This window comes from Rhinatrema bivittatum, chromosome 1, assembly GCF_901001135.1.
Source record: "Rhinatrema bivittatum chromosome 1, aRhiBiv1.1, whole genome shotgun sequence".
NCBI lineage: Eukaryota > Metazoa > Chordata > Amphibia > Gymnophiona > Rhinatrematidae > Rhinatrema > Rhinatrema bivittatum.
In genome coordinates this window covers 507,368,159-507,386,375 of record NC_042615.1, presented here as the reverse complement: position 1 = coordinate 507,386,375, position 18,217 = coordinate 507,368,159, and the positions used below count along the sequence as shown (strand labels likewise).

General features: G+C 47.8%; 1 protein-coding gene across 2 annotated transcripts in view; it reads left to right on the top strand.

Moving 5' to 3' along the window:
* LOC115096433 (deleted in malignant brain tumors 1 protein-like) overlaps window positions 1-7,038 on the top strand; it is a 102,024-nt gene extending 94,986 nt beyond the window's left edge. For both annotated transcript variants that reach the window (XM_029611037.1, XM_029611030.1), the window contains 2 exons: window positions 3,867-3,989; window positions 6,609-7,038. In XM_029611037.1, coding sequence (XP_029466897.1) covers window positions 3,867-3,989; window positions 6,609-6,724 — 239 coding nt within the window. In that variant the 3' untranslated portion in view covers window positions 6,725-7,038. The remainder of the gene's footprint in view (window positions 1-3,866; window positions 3,990-6,608) is intronic.
* The last annotated feature ends 11,179 nt before the right edge of the window (window positions 7,039-18,217 follow it).

Sequence of the window (18,217 nt, the reverse complement as noted above, 5' to 3'; positions counted from 1 at the left end):
TGATACCTTCTTCTCAGTGTTCTTGCCTGTGATTGTAAAAGTGCGCCACCTTGGTTTTTTGTCTCGATGCCATAAAGTGCATGCAAAAAGCGTTCCTCATCTGGCCTGAATGAGAAGCATTACTTCCTCTGACAGCTCCAATTCTCCAGAGTCCAACTTTTGCCTGCCTAGAAATTCCACCCGCATGTCATCTATCCCGGCTATGTAAGGTGTTGCCAGAGCTTCCAGGTGTTGCTTCGCCTGGTGAACCAACAACTGAGCTTCCTGAGAAACATCCAACTTTTCGTCCTTCCCTGTCGGTTGATATAAGCCATTTTCGTTGCATTGTCCAACAGAACTCGCATTGCTCGACCTTATAACTGTGGCAGAAAGGAAAACAAGGCTAACTCCACTGCTGTCATCTCTAACAGATTGATAGACCACGATACCTCCTCTTTTAACCATTGACTCTGCACGGTCTGGCCCTGACACACCGCTTCCAATCGGAGATGCTGACATCGGCAGACCCTATCACCCAATCCAAGATTTCCAACTCCATTCCCTGTTCCAGATGGACCCAACCAAGCCCCCTCCCCAAAGAGGGAAAGAGGAATTTGCAACTCCGATAACAGGATCCAATGGGAGGGGAGCGCTCTCTGAAGGAGCCACATATGCATAAATGCCCAGGGAGCTAGATCTAGTGTCGATGTCATAGACCCCCGGACTTGCAAATAATCCCAAACACTGGGCATCTTGATTAGCAAAAGGTGGTGAACCTGACTCTGCAGCTTCACCATCCTGTCCTCCATGAGAAACACCTTGCTAAGCCAGGTGTTGAATCGAGCACCTAGTTACTCCAAGGCTTGGGATGGCATTAGATGGCTATTCACTAGGTTCACCACCGAGCCCAGAGCCCTCAACTTCTCAAGAATCCACTGTACCGCCAGCTGACAGAGGTCTGCCAACTTTGCCAGAATGAGTCAGTTGCCCAGATATGGGTGTACCAGCACTCCTTCCTTCCGAAGAACTACTGCCACCACCACCATCACTTTGGTGAACACATGCAGCACTGTCTCCAAACTGAAAGGAAGGGCGCAAAAGTGATTGGTATATGTAGGTACACCTCTGTGAGGTCTAGTGATGCCAGGAAGTCTCCCTTGCAAACTGCTACTATGTCCAAATGAAGCATCTCCATATGAAACTGTGGTACCTTGATGGCTGCATTGACCTTCTTTAAATCCAAAATTGGTCTGAATGTCCCTTTCCTTTTTGAGGACCATGAAATAAATGGAATACTGACCTTTTCCCCATTCTTCTTAGGGAACCGGCACCATTGCTCTTAGCTATCGCAAGCGGTCCACCTTGTCACGAACCTCTATCTGTTTGGCAAGAGTAGTGCAAGGGAAGACGATGAAGACTTCCCACATTGGGCATGTAAATTCTGATGTGTAGCCATCATTTTATCATTCCCAAGATTCACTGGTCCATTGTGATTCTGGTCCACTCCCCATAAAAGTAGACTAACCGCCCGACAGCTGGAAGAGGAGAGTAGACCAGCTTCATTTCATTGTGAAGACTTAGTGTTCCCGGTTTCTTGACCAGGGGTATCTTGGGTTAGTTTTCACCCACCTCAAAAGGACTAGGTCCTGCCCAAGCTTTGCTTCTGAGTTGCCGAAGGGCCTCTGTTCTGCCAATATCACCTATAGTCTCTAAAACGCTAATTCAGCTAGTGCAGGCAACCACACCTGCACTAGCTGAATTAGTTCCTGATCTTTCATATTTTCTGTTAAGTCAATTATGTGGATATTATTCCTTCTTCAAAGGATTTCTTGATCCTCAATTTTTTTCATTAATAAAGCATTTTCTTTTTTTTATAATGCAGCCAGCTGAACAGTATATTGTTCAGCTGTAATTTCTTCAACTGCAACCCTTTGATCAATGTCTGCTATTTTAACTCAAATGAGGACTGCAGCTTACTGAGTCTGTCTTTTAAAACTGCTGAGACGTTCCTTTAGATTTCTTTTACCATTTTTTTTCCTTTAGGACAGCTAACAATTTTCCCACTTCTGATGCCATCTTGTTAGACAGTTTAGCTTTCTCCAGGCATAGCTAGTCCTTCTTAGCTTTAGATGTGCTTTATCTATGTAACTCTTGTTCTCATGGATAGGTTTGCACCTGAGATGTTAGAATTAGCTGATATAGAGCAGATTCCTGCTGAGCTCTCCTCACATACAATCTCTTAACTACATAGCCATGCCAGAAGCATGATCTTTTGAGATATTTGCCCAGTCAGTAATGGGGTAATTGAAATCTCCCATTATTATTCTGTTACCAATTTTATTTGCCTTTCTAATCTGTTAGCATTTCATAGACTTTCTTTATCTTGGCCAGGCAGGCGGTAGCATATCTCCACTGCTATACTCTTCCACCATACATAGAATTTCTATCAAAATATCCAAAGTACATTTTGTTTTCTGCATCCTTGACACCTATCCAATAGAACTAGGGGTAAAGAAATGAAACTCCAGGGAGGTTGACTTAGAACCAACATCAGGAAATATTTCTTCATGGAGAGGGCGGTGGAGGCCTGGAATCCCCTTCTGGAAAAGGTGATGAAGACAAAAACAGTCAAAGAATTCAAAGATGCATGGGATAAAAGACTGTGGATCTCTATAGGCTAGAGGATAGAAATAAGATAAGCGTGCAGGATGGTAACTTGCTGGTACAGAGGTTACTACCTCTAGCAGACGGCATGGAGATTACTACCCTTAACAAATATGCTTTGATGCTTTTAATGCAACTGCAACATTGCTCCCTGCTTAAATGGCAGGGAGAAAAAAGAGGAATTTGGTTCAGAAGACAATAGGGGGCCCTGACTTCCATGGTCTGGGATACTGTTACGAAAGACTTAAGGGAAAAAGCACAGGACTGCTTCTATGGCCAAGTCCTAAAGGAAATGAAGAAAACATGCATGGGGGTGTCTTGTTGGTGCAGCGGTTCCAACCTTTAACCAATAATCCTTGATCATTTTGATCCAACTCCAACACTACTCTGCTTCAACGGTAGGGAGAAAGGGGAATTGGATTCAGACAGTAACCGAGGGCCCCATCTTTTATGGTCTGCACAGAGCAGTAGTTACTACCCTTAACAGAAGGCATGGGATTACTACCCTTAACCAATAAGCCTTGATGCTTTTGATGCAACTGCAGCATCTCTCTCTCTGCTTCGACGGAGGGAGGTGGTGGGTAGAGGGAAAAAGGAATTTAGATTCAGAGACAACTAACACAAGCCATGACTTTTTTACAGTCTGGGATACTGATGCACAGACATTGGGAAAAAACACAGGACTGCTACTACGGACAAGTCCATAAGCAAAGCACGTCAAGCAGCACTGACTGATACGTGGGGGTAACCTGCATGGCGCGGCAGATACTACCATGGGAGGCTTACTGGGCAGACTGGATGGACCACTGGTCCTTTTCTGCTGTCATTTCTATGTTTCTATGTCATCCTAGACATATAATGCCACCCGTCCACCAATTTGCTTTGCCCGGTCCTGTTGAAATCATTTGTACCCTGATATCATAGTATTCTTTTGGTTATCCTCTGTCCATCAGATTTCTGAGATATCTGTTAAGTCTGTATCTTCATTTTTATCTTGTTTTAACCCTAATGCAAACATTTATGAGAAGCTTATTTGCTGTTGTTTTGGTAGCTGTCACATCCCTGTGTTATATTATCTCCTAGTTTGCAATATGCACTTAGGAAAATTAGAGGATCAGACATACAACTTCTGATTTGGCCAGTGTCAGTCTCATGATCCTTTGAATGGCGCGTGCTGTGCCGAGAGTACCCAATAATAGGAGAGCTTTCTGTGCATCCCACAGGTGAGAGCCGTATTGAGCCAGACCCCCCCAGCAGGAGTTATGATGATGTGGACAACGTTCCCATGAATGATGAAGATATGGATTCAGAGGTCTACAAAGGCAGCAAAGAGGCTGACACTGCAGGTGAGTGGGCACGGAGGAGCCACAGCCAGAAAACTTTGGTTAGAAAGGCTTGGTGGGAAGAAATGGCCGTGACAGGCTCCTCTACAACTACATTCAGAGCTGTAGCCAGGCAATTTGGCAACTATGACCAAATTAAAAAGTGTACCCTCAACCATGCACAACACGCAACACCATGACTAGAAGACTGTTACAGTTTCTCTTGCTGCACTCCGATCAGTCATCCCCTTTCACTATTCCTCCAATTTTCTCCATTAGGCATCTCTCCTTTTCCTTTTCCCCTCTCTACTGTCCCTTCCACATCAAGTACACCTTTTCCCCACTTTTTTCATTAAGGATCTCGCCCCCCCCCCCCCCCCCATCAGGCACCCCCTTTTTCTTCTTCTCTCTCATAAAGAACTCCCTCTTCTTCATCAGGCACCCCTCCATTCCCTTTTCCCTTCTCTCACATCTCTCCATCAGGCACCCACTTTCTCCCCTCTTCCCCCTTCAAGCACGCCCTTCTCCCCCTCTTCCCCATCACCACTCCTCTCTTCCATCAGACACCCTCCCCTTTCCCCTCTTCTCCCCCTTCGCTTCCCCAACCTCTATCCCTCCTCATCCATCAGGCACCCCTTCTCCTTTCCTTGGGATCTCATTCTCCCCCCATATCCCAGAATTTGCACCTCCTTTTCCTCCTCCCCCTCCCATTATGTGTTCCAGCTGCAGCAGGTCTCAATGTAGCTCTCTGCAGCTCCTCCAGCCAGTGATGCTGCTCCTCCCCCTCCTGCACAGTTCAGTGTTCTTTTGTTTGAACTATGTGGAGCTCTGTATGTAGGGATCTCTGTGCGGTTTAAACAGAAGATTATTGAATGTGCGGGGGGGGGGGGGGGAGCAGTGTGGAGGTGAGGCAGAGAGAGCAGAATTTTGGGGCCAAGCCACTGCTTCTTCCAGCTCCTGTTTGGCCATCCCCATGCTTTGTGGCTGCTGCTGCCATCTTTCACTCCCTGTGGCTGAAGATGGAAACTGATAGGGAAAGTTGTCAGTGCACACTCCTCTTGCACCACCTGCCTCCCCATGCCTTGGATAACTGCATGTGGTAATCTGTGATGCAGGAATGCACTGCAGCACTGCACTACAGGAACTTTTCTCCACTGTCACCTATGGCTGAGGCCATAGGATAGATATGACATTAGCTATATTCTAGGAGAGTGAGTATTGTAATGTCATTGAGCATTGTTGAAGTTCCCTACTTCAGGAATCTGTCTTGGGGCCAGGTCTGTACGATATCTTTATGAGCCATATTGCAGATGGAGTAGTAGAACAGGTTTGTGGGTTGTTTTTTTTAAAGATAGCATTAAGATCTGTAACAGAGTGGATACCTCTGAGAGAATAGAAAGACTGAGGAAAGATAAAAGAAAGTTTGAGGAATGGTTAAATGCTTAGCAGCTAAGATTCAGTACAAAGTCATGCATTTTTCAGATGCAGAAAACACAATGGGGGTTGAGAGATTGCTGTGCACTGACCAAGAGAGCGAGACTTTGGAGTGATCATGTCTGATGATCTCATAGTCATGAACCAGTGTAATAATGTGGTGGCCAGAGGCATCAGGATGTCAGGCTGCAACGGGAGAGGCATAATAAGTGGAAACAAGTCAAAACCAACACATTCTAAAAAGCCTCCACATAGCTTCCCATTCAGTCTCCTGTGCTTGTATCTCTTTGCCACACACCATCACGAGAAATGATGTCCCACCTGTCTATAAATTAGAAAGATCACATTGACTAAAAGACTACATCCCCAAAGTCCATCAGCATCCCGAAATGTTTGAGACCCCTAGCCGAAGCCATTTTTTTAATTATGGGGGATGGGGCAGACATGCAAACCACTACACACAGAGACACTGTACAATCTTGCAATAATGCCTCTATACAGAGCATTGGTGAGATCTCACCTACAATATTGTGCCCAGTTCTGGAGGCCATATTTCAGAAAGCATATAAATGGGCTGGAGGAGGTCCAGAGAAGAGCGACCAATATCTGCAGGGTCTAAGCCAAAAGCTAGATGAGACGTAAGGACCTAAACCCTAGAAAAGATGAGAGAAAAGGGAGAGAGGAGATATGATAAAGACATTTAAATATCTTTAAGGTGTCCATAATGCAAAAGATGGAAACTATTTTTTTAGAGGAAAAAAATGATTCGGAACAAAAGATCACAGTAGGAGCAACATCAAGATATATTTCTTCACTGAAAGGGTGGTGGCTACATGGACTGGTTTCTTGGGGGAGGAGGTGTAAAGAAAAAATGATAATGGAATTCAAGACAGTCTTGGATATGCACATAAGATCCTTAGTTGCAAAGAAGAGAAGAAAAAACCAGAGATCAAATAGGGTCTATGGCATTGGATAGAGTATATTAGATTGAGACTAGATGTAGTCCTTATCTGCAGTCATATGCTCTCATTTCTTCACGATGTGCCATCTGTACCTTACAGAACTGTGATGCATGGTGACCTGACCAATCCCCGTGCCCAGTAGTATTGAACCCATTTAGAAAGTGAAAGTAGATGCCATGCATTTCTCAAATCCAGCTCTGCTGCCAGGAAGGTACTAACCTGTGCCCTCCCCTCTTTCCCACCACAGCATCTGAGCAGCTCGTTCTCCCAAGTGAGGAAATCGTAACACCACCAGGAGGTGATCCCAAGAATGCAGGAGAGGAGAGTCACACCAACCTGGAAGCCATATTGTTAGAAACATAAAAGGTCAAAAGCTGAGAGAGGACAAACTTCCTCCCTCCCTGATTCCCAATTTCAGGATCTGTTACGCTTACGTGGATAGTTTGTATTTGATGGCCTATAATAAATCTGAAACTTTTTTTTTTTTTTTTGCATATATGAGAGAAATAAACAGCTTTTGATACATGCTAAGGCAGCAGTTTGCCTCCTATGAGTCTTGATGGGCTTAGCTACCAGCTTTCCAGCATTTGCTGTGCTCTGTACTGCCAAGGCTTTTTTTTAAAATAAAAATAACTAGTTATGCTTTTTCTCATTTCTGTTGTACTATTTCCTGTCAAATAAATGGGATTAGTTAATTTCTAGACCTGGTTTGTGTTTTTAATTTTGGGACAAATTTTAGATGCACATTAGCTTTCTGAATAAAGAAATTACTTTGCCGTATTGCTAAATCCCTCTTTAAAAGCCCAGCATTTGATTTTTGAGCTCAGCTTCTGCTTCTGAGGCCAGCTAGGGATGAGGATGCTGCAGAAACGGTGTTCATAGTCGCTGGGTGGGGTGGAGGGGGGGAGAGAGAAGTTGTGCTAGCTTCACATAACAGTAGCATGTAGTAGCAGGTCTTGAGGTGCACGTGCAACAGGTTTCGAAAGGAGCTGCTCTATGTGATTCCCCATGGACCAAAGACCGACACTGGGATGACTGGGCTAGATGGGGGAAGAAACTCTAAAATGGGGAAAATTTGCACATAGGCGCAAATGAAGGCCTGTGGCACCTTAAATCACAAGAGGCTGGTTCCAATTGAGCTGGAAAGCCATGCAAACTGTTGCAAAAATCCCCCAAAAATGTGCAGAGGAGGGAAAGAAGGTCAGCAACAGAAATACAAGTTATTTAATTCCCTAAACATTTAGGGGTAGATATTTACAAGTTATCCATATAAATGGCTTAAACAACATATTGAGCCTCTTATCTGACTAAATCATGGCACAATATGTTATTATCCGGCTATAATATAGCCAGATATAAAAGGGGTGTTTGGGGGGCATTCTGGAGAGGGGTCCCATAACTGTCTAACTTAGCCAAATATCGGGTATATCCAGCTAAGGGGGTCATTTTCTAAGGCTTATCGTGTGCGATAAGCCTCTATTGCACGCGAAAAGTCCCTTTTCGCGTGCGATAGCTTGTTAGGGGCGGAGTCGGGGTGGCGAGGGGGCAGGCTCCGCAATGTCTTTGCTGGCGGCGATAAGGTTAGTAACCTTATCGTCGCCAATAGCGCACCCAATAGCGCCACCTTTCACTGTGGCGCTATTGGGTGCGAAAGCCGGTAGCGAAAACACCGCAGTGGTACGAAGGCTGCTGGCTTTCATAGGCCCGCCCCCCGTTTTTGCTGGATTCACCATTCTGCGATAGAATGGTGAATCCAGACCTGTTAGCTGCATAACTTTAGATGTGCTGGAAGCAGGTCTAAAGTGATATGGCTTCGTGGGGCCATTTAACTTGAGACTTACCCGGATCTATTCAAAAAAGAATATATACTGTCAAGAAAAAAAAATCCCAATGTGGCCTTTCCCCCCGCCTCCCTCCCATCCAAGTTGCAAAGGCCCTCTGGGGCCGATCTTTCCATTCCCCAAAAACGGCCCATTTAATTAAAATAAAAATGTAATAGCGCCAGGAGAACTCCCTCCCACACCTTCTGCTCCAACTTCCCCTTAAATGCGCAAATTTTAAATTTTGCAGCCCTCTGACCCCCCCCCCCCCCCCCCCCCCATGCCAAATCCTTTCCCTTCATACCCCCCCGCTCAGTACCTTTATTTAAAGTTGATGACCAGGGTTGCAGTAGCCTCCTACCATAATCCGGGCCTGGCGCTTCTGGGGACTCTTCTGCCCGAAGCTATCTTGTCAGTTTACTAAGCACACTTATAAGCATCTCTTCATTATTAAGTTCTAACTTATAAACAATCTTATGGACCTATAAACATTAAAAATTGTTGCTTATCCATTCTGATAAACCATAACAATTTATCTGCTTACAGAGAAACATCACTGTTTATAAGTACTTAACTTATAAACATTAAAAATTGTTGTTTCTCTTTTCTGGCAACCCAAATAACTTAATGACTTACAAAACACTTTGTTTTAATTTGCTGTTGAGGTTTTTCAGATTGTCTAGTTGACTTGTAATGTAGAGGAAATGTCACCTCTGTTCCCTCTGGCAGCGTATTTGTAAGAAACGTTATTATTTCTCTACTAAACATCTGTGTGTTCCTGAGAGTTAAACTAAGATACATTCCAGAGGGTTCTGGCTGCATCAAGAATAACTGTATGGACTCTTTAGATTGTTATAGGGGACATCCATAATGACATCATGCTCCGGTGGGGGGACGGGATTACCAGTTTTGTGACAAGGGGGTTTGGAGATTTGTGATGAAGTGTGACAAGGGGGTGGTGGGTGGGGGTTGATTTCATGCAAAAATAGTGTGATGTCATGTATGGACAGCCCCATAGCTGTGATGAGTTTTTCTGGACTTCTTTAGTTGAACTCCGGAGGTAAAAATCAGTACATTTTTCAGGAGGTATTAAATGGCGAGTGAGAGAGGTTGCTGCAGGCTTAGCTGGGAGCCTTTGTCTAAACTGAAGAATTCTCTGCCCAACGAACAACTGCCTCTGGGACAGGATACTTTGGGAGAAAGTGGGAGGGTTGTCTCTGGGGATCAATTGGGAAAAAGATTCCACTCTGAATCAGGAAATGCCAAACAGTATTCTCTGCCTCCAGCAGATGGTAGGTTGGGCTGGTGCAGCAGTGTGACACTGAATCTGCGATCAGACCCTGGAGGTCAAGCCACTGGTTTCTTTTTCCCAGCAAATCGAGCCCATCACCCCCATTCCTGGCTACTGAGGAGGTGTCTGGTTGAACTGGCCGGGAAACCTCCACGGTTGGTGCAGGCGCATTTCACCAGGGTGCAGTCGACATCCTGGGTGGAGGTACAGGCACTTGTCCTAGCCGATATTTGCGGGTAGGCCCACTTGGTCCACTCCGCATACTTTGGTGAAGCACTAGAGATTGGATGCAATGGCGCAGGAGAACACGGCAAGTGGTGCGGGGGTCCTTCGGTGGGGGGGGCCCTCGCTTCCTCCCGCCCAGGTGGATGATGGTTTGGTATTTCCAACTTTTCATGACCTGGACTGGTATAACAGGGCGACATGGAAGGGGAACCTTTCTTTACCTGTTAATTTGTTTTGCATTAGTCCTGCTATACCAGACCAGGACCCACTCGGGAAGTGAGTCTGTGTCAGTTTTGTTTTTTCGCAGATCGTTAACTTTATTGAATGGTTGATATCTTCCTTGCTTACCTCCAGGAGATTTGGGTGTCTGGTTTTCTTCTTCTCCTTACAGGGCAGCTTTTCTTCAGTTTTTCTTGTTGTCATTTGGAGTTCCTTAACCAAACCGGATCTGATCAGAAGCTTTGTCAGAAAGATATTGGATTCCTACTGCTGAGCATCACCCCTAAGCAGTGGCTGTGATGTCTCAAAGGAAAAGTGTGTTGTCTGTCTCCATCTGCTGACAGAAGGAACTTGTCATGACCTGCAGTGGTGTAGCAAGACTAATGGAAAGAAAATTAACTGGTAAAAAAAATTCCCCATTTTCTTTTGTTGTGTAAATTTGATCAAAGAACTTTAACATGGATTTTCAGTGAACTGGATTACCAGGAGGACACCCTCGTGATTGAACTATATTTAGATAACTCTTGCATTTACTTTATTATGCTTAAGAATGAACAGGGCATTTTTGCAGTGTTATTTCCCTCCTTGGATCCTGTGAAGAAAATCCACTAGAAAAAGCACAGGCAGTGCAAATCGACTGAACTATACAGAACCTATTAGTCTGAGAACACAGAACAACCTTAACATCTCTAACTCAAGAAGAGTGGCATGTGACATTAGCCAAAGGGTGGGGTTCCCCCAAAAATTGTTCATGGTAAAATCTCTGAATACCTGCAGGACTCCTTGGCCAGTTTAACCACAGCGATGATCCTAACCATCATGCCACTGCCGTGGAGTCTGTCCATTTACACACCACTATGAAACCTCTCTGCCTTGTACATTGTGAGGTATGCAGCAGTAATTTAAGTATTTCTGTCATTCTAGACAACTTTTGCAAAATGTTTTCTAGATAATTAGCATGTTTATAACTTATGTATACATAAAGGGGTAGATTTTCAAAGGGATACGCGCGTACCCCCCGAAAACCTACCCCAAACCCCCCCTGCGCTCGCCGAGCCTATTTTGCATAGGCTCGGCGGCGCGCGCAAGCCCCGGGACGTGCGTAAGTCCCGGGGCTTGCATGAAGGGGCGTGTCGGGGGGCGTGTCGGGAGTGACGCGCCGTTTCGGGGGGTGTCGCGAGTGACGCGGCGTTTCGGGGGCGGCGCCGCGGCCTCCGGACCAGCCCCCGGACCGGAACATGGAGCGCAGCAGCCGGCCCGGCGCGCGCAAGTTACGCCTGCTTCCAGCAGGCGTAACTTTGCCGACAAAGGTAGGGGGGGTTTAGATAGGGCCGGGGGGGTGGGTTAGGTAGGGGAAGGGAAGGGAAGGTGCGGGGGGGGGGGGGGGTGGGTGGTGGAAGGAAAGTTCCCTCCGAGGCCGCTCCGATTTCGGAGCGGCCTCGGAGGGAACGGAGGCAGGCTGCGCAGCTCAGCGCGCGCAGGCTGCCGATTTTGGGCAGCCTTGCGCGCACTGACCCCGGATTTTAATGGATACGCACGGCTATGCGCGTATCTATTAAAATCCTGCGTACTCTTGTTCCCGCCTGGTGCGCGAACAAAAGTACGCGTGTGCGCAGATTTATAAAATCTGCCCCAGCTAGTATTGCATTTTTTAGTCAAGTGGATTAATAAATGAGAAATATAAAAGAATAAGTACCTTTTGCTAAATCTGCTATTAAAAAAGAATTTTAGAAGGTAGGGGTTGTGAACTGAAAAGTGAACAAACAAAAATGGTTTGCTAAGAATGAGTTTAGATGGGCATGCTTGATGTTTGAAGTCTTTTCCTCTTTGGCTAATGAATAGTTTTGTACTATATAATTGCTTACTTCATGGAGGAGTTTTCTTATATGATTGTTAGCAAGTAAAAACCTGACCTGAGGCAGGTATTATATCAGGCAATCAATCAGGGCATGCCGCAGAGCTAGGACCCGCCCCTGGCCCTACAAGAGACCAGGTGGAGCACGCGCGCATAGGATGCCAAACTCTGGAGTGAGGGCTGGTGCGCAGTGGAAGGACCGCCGCCGTAGGACCGCCGCCGTAGGACGCCGAGGCCTGGAGGAGCTCACGGCTACCACTGGGGAGGCCCACCCATGATCTGCAGAGGAGTTATCGAAGTGAGCAGGCCCATGCGCGGGCACAGACGTGACGCATAACAGTACCCCCCTTCTAGGCCTCCCTGTACGCAGTCTAGGCTTATCAGGATAAGTCCTATGGAAGGTTCTGAGGAGCTCCTTATCAAGGATATTGTGGGAGGGTTCCCATGAGTTCTCCTCGGCCCCATAACCCTCCCAGGCTAAGAGGTATTCCCATCTACCTCGACGCCGACGGATGTCGAGGACCTCTCTTACCTGAAGAGATGAGTCTGGTTCCGTGAAGATCCGTGGAGGTGATGGATCTCTATGAGAGGGCCAGGAGAGGACCAAAAGCTTCAAAAGGAGACATGAAATGTGTTGTGAATGCCCATAGCACGAGGTAGCTGAAGCTGATAAGACACTGCTCCCACTCTTCAAAGCACTGGAAATGGACCGATATACTTGGGAGCCAGGTGATGAGAGGGAAGTCTGAACTGTATGTGTCAGGCGCTTAACCACACCTTTTGACCTGGACAGAAGAGTGGAGCGGGATGTCTATGGGCATCAGAAGTCCACTTGGAACGTTCAGCGGCTTGGGTAAGGCGTTCTTTGACTTGATTCCACACCTGACGAATGGTGTGGGCCATTGATTGCACAGCCGGAGAAGGGTTCAGAAGTTGAGCTTCTTTAAGGTGCTCAAGATTCTTATGGTTGGTGAAAATGGTAAATTTGTGCTGCACCCCTTCCAACCAGGGACGCCACTCTTGGAGTGCCAACTTGATGGCGAGAAGTTCTCAGTCACCCATGGTGTAGCGCAGCTCTGTAGGCGAGAACTTGTGTGAGTAGAACGAGCAAGGTATCAGTTTACCCTTGGGAAAAAACTGGCTTAAGGAGGATCAGTCCAAAGAGTGGTCAACGAGGCAGGGGTCAGGTTCCGAAGGTCAAACAAGGTCACAAAGCAGGCAGAGGTCAGGATCCAGGCAGCAGGCAGAATGGTCGAGGAACAGGCTGATGTCAGTACCAGAGAGACAATCCGAAGGTACTACCTGGGGAAACGAGACAGACGGACACTGCAACGGAAGGACGTCGGGACAAGGCTGGAACAGTAGGATGCTGGAACAAGGCTGGAACAAGACTGTGAACGCGGAGGCAAACTATCACACAAGCAGTGTCGACCCGATTGCCAAGGCAAGGAAGTGCAGGCAGGAACTTCCTTATATCTGTTGTGGTTAAGCAGTGTTTGGGTGGATTCTCGGGTACTGTGGCAGATGACCACACCCACGGGGAGGAGCCCTGTGAGGCGCCACAATACTGGGCTAAACGCAGGACACACAAACACAGAATTAGTTCTTCATTTATACAGCTTGAAGTATACCACCAGAGGTGGCAGTAGTGAGGTAGTCTGGATGTAGCAGTCTCAGGACCCTCAATAGAGGGGACCCTTCTCCCCCCTTTGCCTTACTGGGAAACCTACACCTACTTCCGGTGTAGGTTTCCCAGTAAGGCAGTACTGTGGATGAGATAGACTGAGAGTTAGACTACTCACTAGATGGTTGTTGTAGGTATGTGTTTCCACCAGGTTGAAGAAGATGGTACAGGCACCGAGGCAGGGAGAGCAGGCCCTGGAGGAGCAAGTGCCTGATCCTCGAGCTATTCAAATCTGTTTTTGATGGCCCTGCCCGGTATACCATTGCAGGATCTTCTTTGGTTCACCTGAAGCAAGGTAATAAACTTTTAGCTGACTTCGCTATCGAATTCAAGACACTGGCGTCTGAGTTACACTGGGACCCTAAATGCCTGAGGACCCTCTTCTTTGAAGGACTGAACCCTCAATCAAAGGACAAGTTCGTTGTTCGTGAAATGCCTGAGACATTGGCAACTAGGATTGATCGCCGACTTCGTGACAAGGTTCAAGAGACCAAGACTTACATAAGACCCTTTCAGAGTGAAACTCGAGTTAAGTCCATACCCAGGCCTGTTCCCCCAGTTCCAGTTGCTGGCGAAGAAGAACCAATGTAATTAGGCTGCTCCTACACGCTTTTCGGGGAAGTTTGCAGATGCAGAGGTTTTCTTAATCAGTGTTGCATGCACTTTTCCCTGCAACCTAGCCATTTCCCCACAGCTTATGCAGATCTACCCACTCATTATTCATACTGTGCACTGCCTCGGCCTCGCCTCCTGCCCAAAGACAAGTCGAGCAGGAGATGAGGGAGGTCCCAGCTGAGAGGCTCTCTACTCGGAGCTAGCCCCCACATACAGTGAGGTTGGTGCATGGAGCAGTGGCAACAGGTAGGTTTTTAACCTGGGTATGGGCCTCCTCCCAGCTGTGTCTGCTCCATAGGGAGGAGGAGTTCTTAGAACACTTGGTGGTGGGGTACACCCATTTATCGCTATTTTTTGGCTTAATTTTACCTATTTGTTTATCTACGGGTGCACATTGCTGAGGGGTCTCACTCAAGCTCGGAACTGTCTGGTCATGACCAAACAGGTCATCCGGTGGACTAGGAGGGTCAAGTTAACTGGGGGCTCCTCACTCGAGTATATGGCCTTGATGAAGGGAATGCTGCACACCTAACGCCAGGTAGCACACTCAACTGTCTAGCCTAATCTTTTAACGCCCACTGCGTTAAAGATTAGGCTAGACAGTGGGTAATAGGGGGAGTGCTGTGCCTTCCCCATAGCCCCCCCTCCCAATATTATGCCCTTGTTCTTTACCTTTGAGTTCTCCCTGATTCATTTCTTTATTTTTCCCTTTATTTAGTTTACTGTTAGGGAGCAGTGGCAGGGCTATTAGATCTGTATGGGGCAGTGAGACTTCTCTGCTTCTTACCGAGTGTGAGCCTTGGGGGCCGTGCTGTGGGTGAGAGGACCCCCAAAGCCCCTCAGACAGGGTTATGGCACCTCCTTCCCTTCTAGGGGTATCCTGAACCCCCTCCCCCCAAAGAATTCCTGAACACATCCCGCCCACCCCTCAGTTTCAGTCACTCCTAGTGTGCCTCAAAGGGCATGTGCATCCCTTGGCTTCTTCAGGAGAGAGAGATGAAGATTCAAGTTCAGTGAAGCTCTATGTGGGTGGGTCTGCACTGGTTGCAAATAGTCTCCTCCAGCACTAGGAGAATCTCTCGTTGTGTTTGTAAAACATGCCCATTCTAAATCATACAATTGAAAAGTGGAATTATTTATGGAGTTTGTCTTATACAGAAAGTGGTACATGTGGTACCACCATCAGCAGAATTTGGACTGCGTTAGCATCCCCAGAGTTGTGGTGAAACGCCCATTGGGACCAACTCCAGAGTGGACACCATGGAGCCAAGGACCTGAATCCCAGGCCCTGGGCACCACCACCGCCAACAGATGTTGAACTTGCGACTGCAACTTCTGGATCTGGTCCTCCGCTAGAAAGATCTTGCCCACATGAGTATTGAAACGTGCTCCTAGAAAATCCAGAACCTGAGAAGGACGAAGGTGAATCTTGGAGTTGTTGACGACCCAACTGAGGGATCCCAAAAGGGACAAGACCTTGTACACTGCTTGCCTGCAGAGCTCCTCTGATGAGCCAGTCGTCCAAGTACGGGTGGACTAGCACTCCCTCCCGCTGGAAGGCCACTGCCACCACCACCATCACTTTGGTGAATGTGCGCGGAGCTGTAGCCAGGCCGAAAGGTAGAACACAGAACTGGAAATGCATCCCTAGGATCGTGAAACAGAGAAACCTCTGGTGATCCCTACAAATCCCTATGTGCAGATATGCTTCCGTCAGATCTAGGGAAGCCAAGAACTCCCCCCAGCAAACAGCCGCCATAACTGAGCGTAGGGTATCCATCCAAAATCGCGGGACTCTGAGGGCCTTGTTCACCTGCTTCAGGTCCAGAATTGGGTGGAAGGAGCCACGAAGTAAATGGAATAACGGCCAATACCACATTCTTCCTGAGGGACAGGCATAATGGCCCCTAGACTGAGCAAACGCTGAATTGTTTGCTGAACTATCACTTTCTTCAATGGGGAGATGATAAACAGGTCGCGTAGGGGCTGAGCAAAATCTAAAGCATAGCCGCTTTCTATGACACTTAGAACCCACTGGTCCACGTTATCGTGATCCATTCCTCGCAAAAGAGGGCCAGCTAGCCCCCTATCAGTGGGATGGAGGAACAGGCTGGCTGAATCTCATTGGGAGGACTTGTAGCCGGGGGCCCCCTGAGCAGCGCCATCTCGGTTCGCTCTGCATCCTCGAAAGGATTGGGACTTTCCTGTGGGCTGTCATTGACCTGCTCCCGTTGCCATGCTTTGGCGAAAGTGCCTTTGCCCCCTAAAATGAGAGCGGGTGGGGGGAAATCCCCTAGCCCCTTTAGGCTTATCCTCTGGAAGTTTGTGTACCTTGTTGTCGCCCAAAAACTTGATCAGCTGCTCCAAGTCTTCGCCAAAAAGAAACTTGCCCTTAAATGGCATCGCACTGTGCTGGGCTTTGGAGGACACATCTGCCAACCAATTGCAAATCCAGAGAAGCTGCCTCACCAAGACCACTGAAACCATAATCCTGGAGGAAGTATGAAGATCATACAGGGCGTCTGCTCCATAGGCCACCGCTGCTTCCAAGCGCTCGGCGTGTTCCGACTCTTGAGGGGAGAGATCCCCTAAACTTCCGAATGCGAACAGCCCCCTGGGGATCCTGTCTCCTGGGGACCTTAGCTGGTGGGCCTTCGGCTGGTGAGCGCTGAGAAGCCCCTGAGCAGGCCTGGATGGCCAGATAGGCTTTGTGCATTAAAAGCACAAAATCTGCAGTAAATTTAGTTGGCCCCTAGCACCTCCAAGAACCACGGGGAAATCGGCTGGGCCCCTAGATCCCCTTAACGGGGATCGAGCTCCTCCTTCCAAAAATCTGCGCTCAAACTAGCCGGAGAGAGATCAGGCAGGAGATCTCCTTCCCCTGCTGCTCTCTGCTGAGCTGTGCTGAAGAACTCCAAGATGGCCGCCGTTCCCGCACTCAGTGGGAATGGGTTGGCCTCACGCGCTGACGGAGCCGCTCGCTTGCCCGCACCGTGTGTCCAACCTACTTTTGCCCCTGCCACCGCTGAAGAGCCCATCCCACCAGGAAGGCAATGTGCACAAAGTCCTTTGTGGGAAAGCCCCGAAGCAAGCTCCCCACAGGCTGGGCATTGGACACCGCACAGCATTGCGGTGGGAAGGGGGCGCCGATAATGAGCGATCCAAGATCCCAAGGTGCGGAGAACGGCCCAAACAGGGTCCAGTCGCGAACAGCCCCCGAGCCGGCACAAAAAGGCAGTTGCCTCTGCTTCTTTATTTATTTTTTTAAATAAGCTTACCGGCTCCAACGAAAGCTTACAGGAATTGGGGGGGCGGGGGGAAGGGACCAGACCACCGGTATCACCCCCGGCGCCATTGATGAAAAGGGAGCAACTCCAGGTCACCGACCCTGCTTTGGACACCTGCGACCAGGGGGGATGGTCCCACTAGGACCTGTCAACCCCCTGGGAGGAATAAAGGATCCTTATTATCAGCTGTTTCTGCCAGAAAAAACAATTATAATTTTATCTCTCTTTGTCTCTTTTCTTTTTGAAAACATAGAATGGGGAGACCCGGCAGAGCTGCAGGTTATGCACTATCTCCATCTGCTGGAGACAGAGAAATACTGAGGAGACACTGGTATTACACCTGAGGGCGATCTTCGCGTTTTTCTCTGTCTCCATCTGCTGGAAGGGAGGCAAAACTAACTGTCTGGACTGATCCGGGTAGGTACAGGGAATAGCATTATGTGAGTTGCAGCTCCCTCCTAGTGTTCCAGTTTCGTGTGAATTTTGCATATAAAATAGTTTGGTGGATCCTTCCCGCTTGAACCCTTCTTTGTTACATACTACTACCGAACCCATAACCTCATAGACAGGGACGAGAAAAGAATCCACACGTTTAACATTTTGACCCCCAAAAAAGTGATGGGACCTCCATTGCTGATTTTGGGAGGCCAATGTTTCAAATGCAGGTTTTAACACCGAGCAGCACGCAACTGGAGAATACCTAGGTTCAAAACCTTTAAAACTGGAAGCTCAAATGTAGCCCAAAGCAAAGTGGTGCCACCAGCATGTCAAGCTACACTGTACCGCAAGCGCACGCCGCGTAAGAACTCCTATCTCCTCGACGCTCGGCTCGGGCTCGCATCACATGACATGAGGCTCCG